The sequence below is a fragment of the Ciconia boyciana genome, chromosome 2 (genome assembly GCF_034638445.1).
Source record: "Ciconia boyciana chromosome 2, ASM3463844v1, whole genome shotgun sequence".
In the NCBI taxonomy this organism is placed as follows: Eukaryota; Metazoa; Chordata; class Aves; order Ciconiiformes; family Ciconiidae; genus Ciconia; species Ciconia boyciana.
In genome coordinates, this window is record NC_132935.1 from 130949707 (window position 1) to 130965419 (window position 15713).

Below are 15713 nucleotides of genomic sequence, written 5' to 3' on the forward strand. Positions count from 1 at the left end.
ACAGTAACAGAGTAGAAGAAAAATTTCAAATGCAGACTTTATGTTAGAAATGGAAATCACTCCAACAAGTAGAAGCAGAGACATTCTCCAATATTTGAGAAGCCCTCAGCATGAAAATAGAAAGAAGCAGGGCTGCTGCTTTAGTTTGAATCCAGACTATCTCTAGTAGTCTACTGGAAAATGAATTCATGTTAAAAATAAATGCAGATGCCACTATTTAAATACTATTTGAATGCTCCATAGAACTTTTATCACAAATTTGTGTCTGTTAGTTTTTCCTTTTTCACATCATTCAAATTCTAGTTGCCTCAAAGTTTAAAACAAACAAACCCCTAACAATTTTACAGCAAAGTAGAAAATCGAAATAAGTGGTTAAGTATTTAATTTTCTAGCATCTTGCAATACTATTTCTATTAAAAAAAAATAAGAAAATGGAGGAACAACAGCACTGGTACAATGCATTAAAAAACAAGGACAGATAAATTGCAAAGTCTTTTACTGTTATCAGAGAAAAATCTTCAGGCCTGTAAGAACAAGAGTTTGACCATTTCAACTGCCAAAACAGCTGATATGACTAACAGCGAGCACCTGTATTCATTAAAACATTACAGAAAACACACAAATGTTTGTAAGAAAGATTTGCAAATTTCATTTCTGTATTTGTACTTCAGTAACAATGAAAAAGAATAGTCACTGAAATTATATCCATTATAAAAGTATATTTAAAATCAAGTCTCCAATTACATTGTTTCATTTTTTTGTTCCCTTCATTTATTGACCAAGTTCTAAAAATTTATGATCTAACTACTCAAGCTGCAAGCATATTTATTTACATTAATAAATAGAACTTAAAAGCTGTTACAAAACTGGAAATGAGGGGAAAGATGTGGAAATCCACACTTAATTCCTGTTTAGGCCTCACGTGAAGTTACAGTCCTATTTTGCAATGAAAAATATATTCTGATGTACTAAAATGTGAAACCAAAGTTTAAAAAAAAAAAAACACACCACACTTTCATTGGAATGCTAACTAAAATGGCATACAAAGAATCCAGATACAAATACTTTTATAATATGCTTTCTCCTTTTTAATTGATACTGTTAACTGGAAGAGCATTTGACTCAGAAAAAAAAAGTACTAAAAAAATTACAATAAGACTTTCAAAATGAAAGCAACAAGTGAAACAGTATCTGGATCAAAACAGCTACAGACTTTGTTGCTGTACAAAAACTCAGTTGGAGTTCCTTTAATGAAAATAACTTCACATACCAATTTAAAAAAAGAAAACACACCAAATAAAAAGTATTGTCAACTACTAACATAAAACCAAGTTCCAATCAAAGTGCTAAAGCTGAGACAAATGCACACTAATACCTTCTTACCATCAGAAATCTTAAATAAATGAGAAATTTCAATGGGACACACTGTGAAACCTTGTGAGCCACGAGGAGTACAAGAGGCACAGTTTACTGGTCTAATTTAAAAACTTGGCATGGGTAATGACAGACAAACATTACAAATTACACAAGAACTCCAGCACAAAACCTTCTGAAGTTCAGAGGAGGAAAAAGGAGAATGACCTGTCAAACTACACAAAAGATTTTTGTGAACTCTGAACTCAAGTTCATCATCAGATGCATTGACTGGTTGTGCTGATACCAATACTTTTTAAGGAATTCACTGAAAACTCTAAAAACATTTTGCTTAGAGTTAAAATCTCAAAAAATATTAATGTCCTTATTTCTTAGACAAAAGACCAAATCAGACTTAGATGATGCAACTTTCCTAAACCAACAAGAAAAAAATCCACATTATAACCAGAATTAGAAATAATGTCTCTGCTACTAACCTGGTTTTTAACACATTCTTCTATCTTCTCCATTTCTCTACATTTAATTCTCACAAACTCCACTCAGAAATCCATTTTGAAATTAGAAAGCTGTGCATAAATTCCAACACTCTTGCTTTCCAGAGGTTAACCAACACATTAATAACTCAGAAACCAAATCCTACTTTTACCTTCTCAACAGATTTTTAAACCAAAAACACATGATTAAATATCACGTCTCCTACAAATATGTCATATCCAGATTATTATGTACAAATAATGTGTTACTCAAACAATCCTCACTATTTAATTCACTCTCCGTAAAATGTAAAGCTTTAATAGGCCTTTACAGAGTAATCCATTCACTATATTCCTACCTCCTACTTTTGAGCAAAAAGGCTTATTTCTATTTAGGACATCATAAACTACTTTTCAGTTATATAAACCAACTCTGTAGTTACAGTGGAAATGCTGAAGTCTGGTAAAGGCGAAGATGTCTAACACCAAGTACTCTGCAATTCGGCTGGGCAAGTAGGGGCAAGTCAACTGTCCGCAATACTCATACCAGACAGGTTTTCCTTCTACTAATAAATACGTATGTAGTCATCATGGAAGTTATTTATTCTTCTATGCTGCCCCACATATACAAGCTGCTTTCTTACTGAAATGCCACACAGTGCAATTAGCTTTCCCATATTTACATTTTACCCACAGTACATTTCCACAAAATTGCTAGAAGAAAATTAGCTGACTAAACAAATTAATGGGGGGATAGAGGGGAGCACAATTTGTGTGCCTGTCTGTGTGCCAATAATGAGTTATCAAATATATTACTGAGGAAAAATAATAACCATTTTATTTCACTGTACCTCCTTCAACTTTCATTTGATTCATCTTATAAGGAATGTAGGCTTTTCTAAGAAGAAAGCTCTGCCTTACAACTGCACAGTGTTTGCAGTGTAAAAATTATTTCAAACTTCATTTGTAACTTCTTGAGTTTCAGATGAACATGGAAAAGAAACCCTTTTCTATTTTTCTATTTTGTTCAATTTCTTTCCTTTTATAATGCCTTGGTAAAGTCAGTCAACTCAATCTTGAGAGAGAGTGCTTTAAAGAAACACCACTGTAAGAGAAGCTCACTTGGCATTTTCTTCCCTGGCCTCAGAAAGCTGTTATGCAACTAGAAGAACAGCAACATTCTTTCTGCTGCATTAAGAGTGTCTTACCTACCTATACCACACATGTACTAACATCAGCAGACCAAAGAAGCAAACCCAGGAAACACTTGTTCAGCTGCACCAACTTCGGCATAACCAGTGAGCCTTTATTGTAAATACCCAATATGACCCAATTTTAAAAAAAAAAAAACCAACAAAAAAACAAACAACCACACACACAACATCAACAACACATACGCACAAAACTCTTCAGAGTAAAAATGATGCCCTTTTTGTAATTCAGAAGGTAAATTACACAGTTTAGAAGGGGTACTTTGCCAAATTACTAAGTACTGCAAGACAACAATAAACTAGCTCTGAAAGAAGCAAAATTACAGACAGCAGATAAGGTTTTGGACATACATTACACAGTATAATTATTACTGACAACAGTAAGTCAGCAGCCTTTACATATTTCACATGGAAAGAAACAGTTATTTTGACCCAAACCACAGAAAACACAAGTGTCTAAGCAAAATGCAACTGGGCCCAGTATCCTAGAAGTGATTTCTCCACAGCAGGCTTGGTTTGTGCCATAACCCTGAGTTCAAGTAACATTACTTGAAAGTCACAGTAGTGCTAGTGCTACTGTAGCCTGTAACAGTCTACAAAAGGCAGCTACAGGTAACAAGTTCTTCTAAGCCAATTAACAGATGGAAAAATTAAAACATCTGGGGGCAGTGACACTCATACCAGGCAAAATTACTGATAGTTTATTGTTAACACTGACATGCCGCTGACATGATATACTTTTGAACGCATGCATCATCAAATAATGATATGTAGATGCCAATTCCGAAAGAATCAAACTGTACAAAACACTTCGGAACATGGACATAAGGAGAAATACTCATTAAAGTATTAAGTCCACTTTAGTAACATTAAGGCATAGACATTTCAAAGTAAGTAAAGAATTAAGTCAAAGCTACAACCCTGGTTTTTTTACTGTGTCTTGATCAACTTACACCACATGCAACTTTACTTACCTCAGTCCAAGTCATTTAAGACTTCACTCCAGACATGACCTCGCTGCTCACACAGAGATAAAAACTTGTTATACAGCAGGAGCCCTAAAGCTGAAACATTTGGGGATAGAAGATGGCTGCAAAGGTACTCTAGACTCTTTATGAAAGGCTGTAATCTTAATATGTTCTCTCATGCCCAGACCTGGAGAAGTCCATCTCTGCTGAATGTTACGAACACGTACAGGCAATCTTTTAACTTGGACTATTGAGAACATATGGTATTTGTTGCAGTATCAAGGTACTATCAGGATCCTAATCTATTATCATCTCTCGTTGGTTGTATTTCTACCTCTTAGTTCAGAGGAATATGTCAAAATGACATTGACAGAATGCCTAGACCATAGGATCAACTTTCTCTCTTATTAGGTATAAATCAAAATAAATACAGAAACAATATGAACTCTCTAAAAGAAAACCTGGTACATATGTAAATGACTGTCCAAGGAAATGTTATGACAGATCAAAGAGTAACAAAGTTACTGTTTACTTTAAGAGATAAGCATAAAAATGTATTTAAAAAAAGGGTGGGTGGGGTTTAAGTGAAATAGTAATTTACTGTTACATTTAATGAAAACTATAAATTAGCACAAATCTTTTACTTCAAAATTGTTACCAGCTACTGACCACTTTGTTATGCCAATTCTGTCTCTGACCACACAAACCTACCATAGCAAATATTTTTAGAAAATTAATGACACTTGGAATTAAACGTCAAAATTTCTTGTCAAAGGTAACATCAGGTAAACCCAGATTATCATTCTCTTCATCTAGTATAGAAACAGTGAACAACATTGCCATGGACTTCTTTTCCTAAAAAAAGAAAACAAACCACAAAAAAACCACAAAAAAACCCACAAACACACACACCACAACCACCACACACAAACAAACACACAAAAAAACCCCACACCACAGACACACAAAAACAACCAACTCAAGTTATTTAAGACATGTCTTTCCAAAGAAGGTAAATCAGAAACCAACAGAATCACTCTAATTTGTAATTTGTGGATGCAGCAATTCTCAAAACATTCTGAAGTCCAATAATTCTATTCCCAACTATTTTAACAACAGGTCATACTTCCACTACACATTCCTGTATCTATCATGCCTTGCTGTGCAGTGACAATTCCATGCCAGAAAAACTGTATTTCATTATGCATGTGGTCCGTAATACATCCAGCTGTTGCGCTATACTTCATAACATGATCTGCATATATGGAAGTAATTGGTATCTTAAAAAAAAATCTACAACAAAATCAGAATATTGAAATGCCTCACACAAGTTGTACTGTTATGTGCAGTTCAAAGGAGACTAAATAAGCCAGAGTACTAAACAAAAACATATCTATATTGTCTTGATACCACACAACCACCAAGCTATTTCTTAGGTGTCCATAAATCCACTGTTAAATTCTGTTGCAGAGGTTTTTGATCACAGACAAGTTAATTCTGAGGTTTGCTATAAATCAGTACATTGAAAAGACAGAAATTAAGTTGCATGTAAATACAGGTGCTGCACTGATGCACAAACAGTAGCTCAGGTGTGATCTCCTAAATACTGAGTACCCTTTCAGAGCAAGCAGGCATTTCTTGTGTTCAAATAAGTTACTAAGATCTTCCCAATGCTAGTTATGCAGCTCTTCCCAGACGTTAAGTTACCAGAACATCAGATCACCATTTTTAAGTTTTGGATATTAACAATGTGGACATTAAGAAAGAAAAAATTTCCTTTTCTTCTCTAGGGGTACATTGAGGCAGTCAATACCAAAGCATGTCTATAACTTAAGTCAACATCCTAGAAAAACAGTAATGTGGGTATATTTTTTTGAAGTAATCTACTAGAACTGAGAAATGGAAAAGTTTTGATGGAATAGTTAATTAATGACACAGCAAGACCAAAGCCATTACCTTAACATATGTAAGATTACCTGCTGATATCACAGGTCTTTCCAGCACACTGGCCTCAGCAAAATTAAATCTTCAGAAACCGGGAAAGTATTATGATATACCCCACAAACACCCACACCTTTAACGCTACACTCTTGAAGCAATATCTTTATTATGCTCATAATATTCTTTCCTTGTGCCCTTGAGATGTATATTAAACCTGTCTCCCTTGTATACTGAACATCTGTCAGTCCTACTTGCACACATATGCCCTAGACGGAGGAGTAAGCACTTCTTCCTAAAAGCCAAGCAGGTTTTTCAAACACTTCTGCAAGTGCAAAAAATATCACGTGGCCATATGACTACTTCACTTTATTGTGAAATAAAGTCACAAGATGTAGACTTCCCCATCTGGAGTTTAGGACCACCTACCAGACAGACCATTTTTGCAACCAGATGTAGTGCACATATTAATTATTTTTCCTCATTTCAAAGGTTTAGAGTTGGACTACCCTAAGGGCCTCTCCAGATTTCAATTAATCAGAGAGAAGCTTGGATCATTCTGGGAGTATAGATCCCGTATGAAATCTATCAAGAATGATAAGCCTTCTCCCCTTTGACTCCACACTAGGAACCATCAGGTGGTTCTGCACAGAAAAAACTGCATGAAGGACTCAGGCTCAGGATGTCCGTGCCAAGTACCAGACCAGTACTTATCTGTAAAACTGACTTTTTTTTCCTTGGTAACAAGCAAGGACATAACTGACCAAGATCTTTTGGCACTTGATTACAGATGACCCTGCAGGATGTCACAAATGCAAAAAGAAATAGCAGTAATGAAAGACAATAAACTTGAGTCAAAACCTGTTTTTAAGCCTCATGTAGGGGACAAGGAAGAAAGATGAATATATACAAAAAGAATAAAAATGCTGCATATTCAGAACTTCTGCTCCGAAGGGTAACATCATCTTCATTAACGTACCTTCAACCCCCTCCAAGTTTTTGCCAAAGGTCCAATCCCAAAAGTAGTGTATGCCTTTAGACACACTTAGTTTGTAAGAAAATTGGTATATTTGAAATAATTCTCCTATATGCAACATTACCCTTTCAGTTTATGAACACTGGGTTTGCATTTTTCTAAACAATAGAAAATTACTTTCTTGGGAACAGTTTTAAATCTACTACCACCACGAAGTGCCTTACACTCAACCTTACAAAAGTTGAACATTTAGCAACTTAAATCACACTGGGAACAACAAAAAACACCTTTCATCTATAGCATATGCAGAGAAGCTGGTAGAATCTGTTAAGTTTTAGAAGAACTGTTATTTGTTTGCCAGTTTTAGTTCTTTGTCATAATCCTGCATGCGACAAATCCCTAGCTCAGGTCTGAAGTTCTAGACCTACTCTACCTCCCAACAAGACCTTTTTGATGCCTCTGAAAGACAACAGACAGGCAGTACTTTATCTTGCCTTGGCTTCTTATTTTAAGTTGCTTTGTAAAATATCCTTGAGAAGAAGATATCTGTAAATAAACAACTGCAAACATGAAGGAACCTGTTGTGGTACCTTTCATTGAAGCCATTACCTTTCCATAGTACAAAATAGAAGCCAATACCCAGTGATGGAAGTGGAATACTCAGTAGACACAGAAAACAGGAAACATTGCTGGGGGGGGGGGGGGGACGGGGGGGACACTCACAAGCATTAAGTCTAGCAAGTGAAAAAGAATGTATACCAGGTGGAAAAGACTGACATAATGAAGAGCAAAATGAAGTTATGTAATAAATACATAAATGAATAAATAACCACAATAAGACACACAGAAAGAAACTCTTGTAAGCAATTTACGGCTCCTACCAAGGATTCCATTTCTAACATCACTTTTTCACATAAGCTGCACAACACTAATGGCAACTCCAAAAATCACAAATGCAAATGTACATGGAATGAAAAGAGTCTATTAGACACATAGCATATACTATGGAAACATTTAAAAACTCACAAGCTAGAAATTAAGACTCAGTATATGAAATCAGGTTTTGCTTCTGGAACTATTAGCTCCATTTCCATTTAAAAAGGAAACAAACTGACAAACCAAACCCATAAAAGCTGTTCTTCAGAACAGAACTCTCAAAAGATTTGAAAAAGAAGCTTCAATTGTCATTCCACATTAAGCAGCCACGCCAATAAAGTAGGCGTAGCCCTTCTCCCACACACCTTCTTAGTCCACTTGCTTGCATCACAGTGATGCCAGTACGGCTGCCCATTGCATCACACAGTGATCAAGCTGAAGAACCAACCAGTTGTGAAACAAGGTGGTAAAAGGTGGGGGAAGAGGGGCTGTATTTTTCTGGCAGATCACTTCCCTGATCCATTTCACTGTGCAGCTGCACAAACAGCTGGGCTAGCAAAACAAACAGGATAATATAAGGATACAAATAACTAATATCTACTCAAAACATCATCGCTGCTGAAGAAATCTACTTGGACTCGCAAACTAAATGAAAACCATTCACTTAAAAAAATTCTTAGCTAACCAGTTGAGCAAACACAGGACAGAATACAGTTGAAGCCACTGCCCCCTAAGATGGAACAAAAGTCAACATTAGAACCAAAACCAACACAGGGGAGGAATCTTATTCCATATTTATTTTCTATATTAACCTGAAATCACCACCAGGGTTTTTTTTGCTGGGGTTTTTTTGTTTGCTTTTAAATGAGGTGCCTTTTCCCTCTGTGCAGTATTCACTATTAACTTTCTGTGCAATTCCAGGCAAAGGTTAAATGACACCAGCTTAAATAGGTTTGTTTTCTAAACAGTTTATTCACATCAGAAGGACAAAGTGGACTTCTATTCCCTCTACGTGAACAGTCAGTGAAGACACGCTTTGGGTTCTCTCACAGAAGCCTCGCTTCCCTTGCATACTAGACCAATACAGAAGGCCATTAATTATTGTTCTCGTAATTAGTCAAGATTTGCCTTTTTTTTTTAATGCTGAAAATCACTTTACTAAACATGCATCACGTCCTTCACATTCTTCTTGTGTGTTTTAGAAAGGTAAATTATAAAACCCCTGCCTGTTTCATCAGTTTTCAAACCACCTCCAGGTGGTTTGCTGGTTGTCCAGGAACAATCAGTTCTCTAGAAGTCACTCATTTTTAGACTCAGATCACAGTATAGTATAACTTTTGTCTATTATCTATCCCAAGACGACTACATTTTCACAATTTATTTTACTGTAAACATCACTCATACACATACATATTTGTAGACACAGATACAGTTGGACAGCTGGCTCCATTTAACTCACTGTACTATACTAAGGCAGTATATTCATAACACTGACTCAGTGTAAGCTGACATAGTCACAAAAAGAAAACAATTTTCATCCTTTTCCCCGTCTCGCAATGCTTCCTTCCCTTGTGCTGATGAGAATTAGGTGAACTGGAAATTCAGCTGGGGAATTCCATTAAAAAAATCCAGTCCCAAAATGTTGGTCTTAACTTCAATCAATTCCCTGATCTGATTCATCACACAAGAGCTTGTTTCACATGAAGGAGAGGAAGCACAACAAATAAGCCACCCTGCGTAAAAGAAGATGTTTCTTTCAGCAGTAGTACTACCTTATGCCAGCTCAACACGTTCCTCAAACGACTGCCAAAGCTGTATTACCTGCCACTGCTAAAGTAGAATAAAAACTCATACCTCAATAGTTTACGAAATCTATCACCACAGTCAAGATGAAATCAAAGATACCTGTGCATTGTACACAGCATTTCGTGTAGTTACCAAAAACTGTTTCATGTTTGGTTTTTTTTTTTATTTTTCTAATTAGTATTTTCAGGGTCCTGTCTGACTGCCTCTCTCTTAGATCAACAGACAAAGCCACAACATTCACTTCTCAAGTTACATTTAAATAATTTCAAAATGCTTATGTGTAATATGAACAGCACCCTCTTTAAAGTTTTGATAAAGATTTTTTTAAAGTTTCATTAATGCCGTTAACTAAACATACAAGTGTGCTCAGTTACACTATTTGTCAGAACTTTACAGATAATCAAGATATATATACACATATTTTTAAAAACTTCCCACTAGAGAAATGTGCCTGTTTGTAAGTTAATGCCTCTCTCGCACAATTTAATGACTGTATAGTCATTGCATATAGCATTAAAAATGCTTCTGCTTTGTTATAGAGCACAGCACTTCTATTTTGCAGAAGAGTAATTTATCTTGAATAATGATGAACAATCCATTGGTGACGTGCAGATTACAGGGCAGTCACGCATTTACATTCTTTAACAGTACACAGTTCTAAGGGAAAGGTCCTCCAGTACCAAGATAGTCTGTTACCTTTCTCCCTTCCCCACTGCCAAAGCATCACTTCTTTAAAGCCTGAATTAAAACTTCTATTAACCATTCAAGTAAGGAAGTTAAGCATCATCTACTAGGAGCTATACCGACAAAGAAACATAGATGAAGGTCTTAAATAGAAGCAGATGTAAGAACTAATCAATTTCTAATCCCATAAATGAAATTTTATTAACTTTTAAAAATAACCCCAAATAAATCAAACCACTAACGTGAGGCAATTTAGATGTGGCCTCACCTTCTCCTTTTTTCAAGGCTCAGTTTTGAATAATTTTAGTGATCTATGCTGTTCAGCCTGTTCTAACAACAAAAATGAGTCAGGGATGTGGGTCAGGATATCTCCAGCTTCGTTCCTGTTCTTTCCACACACACATTTCACACTTACTCTGGCTCACACTCTTCACATAGTCCTGTTCACAACGTCACTCTGTGCCCACACATCTCTTCTCAAATCATCTCCGTTTAATTCTGCACGATACCACCACATCACATCTTCCCTTTACTCCAGCAGGCTTAGTGTACTCATTCCTCTAGTTTTGATCTCCAGTTGATCTTTCTTACAAAACTCACACTCTAATAGCAGGAACCAATACATCACTTAAGTGATGTTCCACTTAAGTTTATGAGAGAGCTTCTACTGTTTTTTGGAATTTTTTTACATTTTTTTTTAACTGGTAAGAGAGAAGACGGTAAACATTTGAGAAACAGCAATAGAACAAGCTTTGCTTACCTTGAAAATACCAACCCAGTCTTTCTGATGAGGATGGATAAACTGGGTCAGAGTGTAGTGACATTCGAGGTGTGTGTTTGGAAGATAACTTTTTGCCACATTTTGAAAAATCACATGTGCAAAATTGGAAGTCTGCAAAGTGTTAGCTGAAGACGGAACTTCTTGAAAGGATGACATGATTGATCTGTAACAAAATTGTAGAAGTTGCTACTTCAATACAGTGGAAAAATGAGTTAAGTTTAAAAAAATTAATCTATTTGAAATATACAAGACAGAGAAACCTAACAATTAGTTCCTCTGTTCCAAAAACAGATAGCTATAGACCAAGTCCACCAAAGCACACTGCCTCAGCATCACTCCAAAACAATCACCTCTCAGAATAAAAGGGCAGTCATTTCAGCGATGACATCAAGATGAGGCGAAAGCATTGCTTAGCTGAATGCCCCCAGTATTATATCTCAGATACAGTGGCAGAAAGTGGGAAATAAAAGCGGTGGTGTGAAAACAAAGCAGGGTTCTAACTTAATGAAACATTCTTAATGGTTCTGGATGTGGCAGGGAAGGAGAAACAAAGCTCCATAGTTTCCCTACTTCAAACTTTTCTCAGAATCTGTACTGCTCAGCGCTTTTCACAGCATTTTTATATATGAAGTTTTTCTTCCCCTCTCCTTAAAAGTAACAAAGTTTATTTTAAGACATTTTAAAAAAACAAGAAAGTTTATCTAAACAGGAGGGGTTTGTTTGGGTTTTGGGTTTTTTCACCCTTCTTCTTCAAAAGAGTTCTCTTCCTCTGTTTAGCAGTCTGTGGGCATCTTTTACTGTTCTTACTGTAACACATATGCTCCCAGCCCTGCATGTTTAGCTTCATTACCATAAACAGTGGACTTCTTTGATAGCAGGAACATTCAGGTATGCATGCAGTTTGACAGATTAACACTAATCAGTTGGACTGCAAAAGCTTTTAATCACGTTTTCCATTCACCACCTCATTCAGGATACATAGTGCTAAAAATTACAGCAATGCAAGATGCTTCACGAGCAGAACAAGAATGTCCTTTCCTCAGATTCGGCAATATCTGCCAAAAATATAAGTGGGCAACTGAGCAGTTTCAAGTGTTTCATTTCAACGTACAATCACAAGTTTGACAAAACATTTGATATTAGGAGGACTGTGGCCTTACATAACTAACACATTTCTAGAAAGATGAGGCATACTACTCTTGCAATTGCTATTAAATGTAATTTTATCCTGACCAAGCAAATTCACACCTTGAATGAGGTAACTGCCAAGCACATGACATAATATATTACTTTCATTGAAGATACATGTGGAAACCAAGCCCAAAAAGGTATGGGCCACTGCAAGTCTCAAGAAATTCACAGATCAAAGGCTGCCTGTGTATTTCCTGTAGCCTTTTAAAATTTATTTTCACCTGTTAAAAAATAAGTAGCAAAGAGTTCATACTTTCTGAAATAAAACACAAGTGTGTTCACAAGTGTGAACAACACAAGTAATGAGATAAAATGCCAAGCTTGTGAAGACTAATAGATATAAGGGACAAAAACAAGAACTTACACAAGCAAGAAATTGAGTAAAGATCAAAAGACAGCTTTTGAGAGACAATAGGGTACATATAAATCCTATCTATTATCTAGGTTCAGAGTCCAGAAGAGCGTAGGAAATTTTACAGCATAGTAAAACCCTGAAAACTCCCACACCTCTCAAAACAGAGGATTACAACAAATTCAAATACAAAAAAAGAACTGCAACAAATTGATTCATTTTTAGTAATTCAGTAGTAAATGAAGCCAAATAATATTGACATGAAACAGACTGTTTCAGGTTTCATTACTCATGATAAGTACAAAAAGAGTAAACAAAGCATTAATAACAAAAACAATTTAATTTAACTTTTTTTTAAATAGGTCTATTTTAAAAATTGGATAGTTTATTCTAAACACACATTACAAAAAGAACCCACAAAAAACCCCACCAAAAAAAAAACAACCCAAACATTAATTTCTGCACACAAGTTGCCAGCTACCACAGCTGAGTACGAGCCTTAGCGAAACCAGTAAAGGGAGGCTGGTTTCCAAGCCCAAAGCAAAACTATTCACAAATCTGAACTTGTGCAGACCAGCAGAATCATCTGGGATTACTGCTCCCCAGCAGGAAAATCCCCGGAGCTTAGGCGAAGCCGAGATCTACTTACAGTTCAAGGATAGTTTAGGGGATGCTGGGTGCCTGCTTACATAGCTCACAGCTACCGGCTGGGAAAGAGGGGAGGTGGAGGAGGAGAAGGAAGAAGAGCTATGCTTAGGCTTCCATTACTGACATGACGAGCGACTCCCTCGGGGAGGCTGAACGATGCGTTTGGTTTTACGCACCAAAAAGGACGGAAGGAAGAAAAGCTCGTCAGGCAGGAAAAACAAAAGCAGGACGAGCCGCACCGCCCCAGCCAGCTCCTCCCGGAGTCCTCCACCTGCGGTCCCGGCGGGACGGGGGGGCACCTGACACCCCCAGCCCCTACCTGGCCTTCCTTTCCCCGCTCCTCGGGGCCGGCCTGCGCCCTGCCGCCTCCCATCCCTTCCCTACCCGCCCTACTCCGTCAGCGGCCGGCGCGGCCTCACCTGCCCGCCGCGGATCACCTTTGCTTCGGGCCTTCGCAACGCGCTCGCCGCCGCGGCGGCGGAGGGCAGCCCCGCCGCCTCCCACAGCACGGCTGCCCGGGCTCCGCGCTCCCCGTAAGGGCCGCCGCTCCCCTCTTTCTCCCCTCCCGACTACGACCGGCCCAAGACAGCTGGGGGATGGGGGGGGGGGGGGGACGGGACGGGGGAGGACGGCTTCCCAGTGGCGCAGAACCGAGGCCCGCGGCCTACCGGCCCCGCCCGCCCCAGCGGCTGCCGGAGGCCGCCAGCAAAGAAGGTGCCAGACCTGCCCGTCCCCCCGAGCCAGGCCCGGGAGGGCCCCTTACCTAGACAGGCACGGAGGACGCCGCGGACATCAACATGGGGCCTCCACCATCAGCGCCTCACAGCCCCGCCCGCCCGCGTCACTTCCAGCCCCGGCCCTGCCCGCGCGGGGGCGGGCCGCCGGCGGGGAAGTGGCTGGAGCCGGAGCCGGAGCCGGAGCCGGAGTCGGCGCCAGAGTCGGCGCTGGCCAGGGGGTACGGCCCGGCCTGCCGCGCCCCGTATGAGGCCCCTCAGGTCTTCGCGCCCGGCGACAAGCACACACCTTCAGCGGGGGCGAGAGGGCCTGAGCAGGGCTGCGTTCCCAGCGTGTGTAGAGCTCTGCAGCTGTCACCTCCATAAAGTGCACCTGCCCCCCACCACAGTTCCCTCCCTTCATATTTGTCATTACAACATTACCTCTATAATACTCACATGCCCTAATTTAATAATCTCCTGCCCGTACCACTTCAAAAACACAGGCGTACTTGCACCTTGTAAGTCGCCACCATTAATCTCCCAGCCTTTGCAGGTCTTCCCAAGCCGATGGAGAGGTGAGAGAAGAGTGACCGTAAACGCTTACGCACAGTTCTGCTTGCGTACATTGGCAGATCTCCATGAAAGTACCTTAACTTGTAAATACGCTGACTCTACTAGATTTCCATCCAAAGTCGAGTCATAATCACTTACAGAGCAACAGGGCTGAGTAACAATGAACAGTGACGAGTACCCGTCATTGGCATGTGGGACTTCTCCCAGGACCCCCCCATTGGTTGCTACCACAAATTGTCTTCAAGATCACCTTTACCTCTTTGCTGCTACTGTTTCTTATATATTTTCATGTGTATTCTCAACAAACAGGTTATGTGGAGAGACATTATTATTAGAATTAATATTATATTATAGAATATTACAGAATTAATCATTAGAATTATTGACTTAGGTTTTTGGCAAGTTCACCAGCTTTTTCATGGTCAGTCCTAACAGAAATGAAACTAAGCTGGGGCATAGAAACTGTCCTTTTAAGTAATTAAGGTTATTCATTGTACTTGCTTCTGTTTCACGCTTCTTGTTTCTGAAAACAATCTTATGTCTTCAGGTGTATCACAGGTTACTACATAATCCTTTGATTTGTATACACAATTAATAATCTCTCATATCATCCATATATTTCATTTTCCCTGGAAAGCAATAAATTCCCTGCATTGTACTAACAGATCATTTTAGAAGACAGAAGAAGTGTACGTGCAGCACTCTCTCCGTTAAGACCAGATCAATTTTTGTAGCAGAAAATGAAACTGGTACGTTAATCAGGAAAGCAATAAGTATTTCTAAGCACGTGGGGAGAGCTATTTCTTCTTATCTCTATCCTCCATTTCTCCTCCTCACTGCTCTTTGCTCTGTATGACCTGATAACGGGCTGTCTAAGAGTCACAAGACGCTGTTCTCATGTGGGCTGGGACTTGGGAAGAACTTGGGGTTTACAATCACTAGCTGGGGAGTATCCATGTTGGTGAGACTAACAAGTAGTTTTGCTTCCATTTAACACCATTATAATGCTGGTTTATGGGAATATAATGGGAAGTTTGAAATAAGGGTGTTCTTTGGCAGCTAACATAGTTTTTACAGTGAATGCTTGGAAAAAACTCTCTTTCCTAATTAAAAAAAATAATTATCCCCAATTCAGAGTTTTTTAAG

General features: G+C 38.6%; 1 protein-coding gene across 6 annotated transcripts in view; it reads right to left on the bottom strand.

The window, feature by feature from the left end:
* TAX1BP1 (Tax1 binding protein 1) overlaps positions 1-14472 on the bottom strand; it is a 66133-nt gene extending 51661 nt beyond the window's left edge. For 4 of the 6 annotated variants that reach the window (XM_072854073.1, XM_072854071.1, XM_072854072.1 and 1 more), the window contains exons 1-2: positions 14042-14154; positions 11067-11250 (exon numbers count right to left, since the gene is read on the bottom strand). In XM_072854073.1, the coding sequence (XP_072710174.1) occupies positions 11067-11243 (177 nt within the window). In that variant the 5' untranslated portion in view covers positions 11244-11250; positions 14042-14154. Of the gene's footprint in view, positions 1-11066; positions 11251-13697; positions 13846-14041; positions 14155-14450 lie in introns of those variants that run through there. The other 2 variants (XM_072854070.1, XM_072854069.1) reach the window with 2 other exon arrangements.
* Between the last annotated feature and the right edge of the window lie 1241 nt (positions 14473-15713).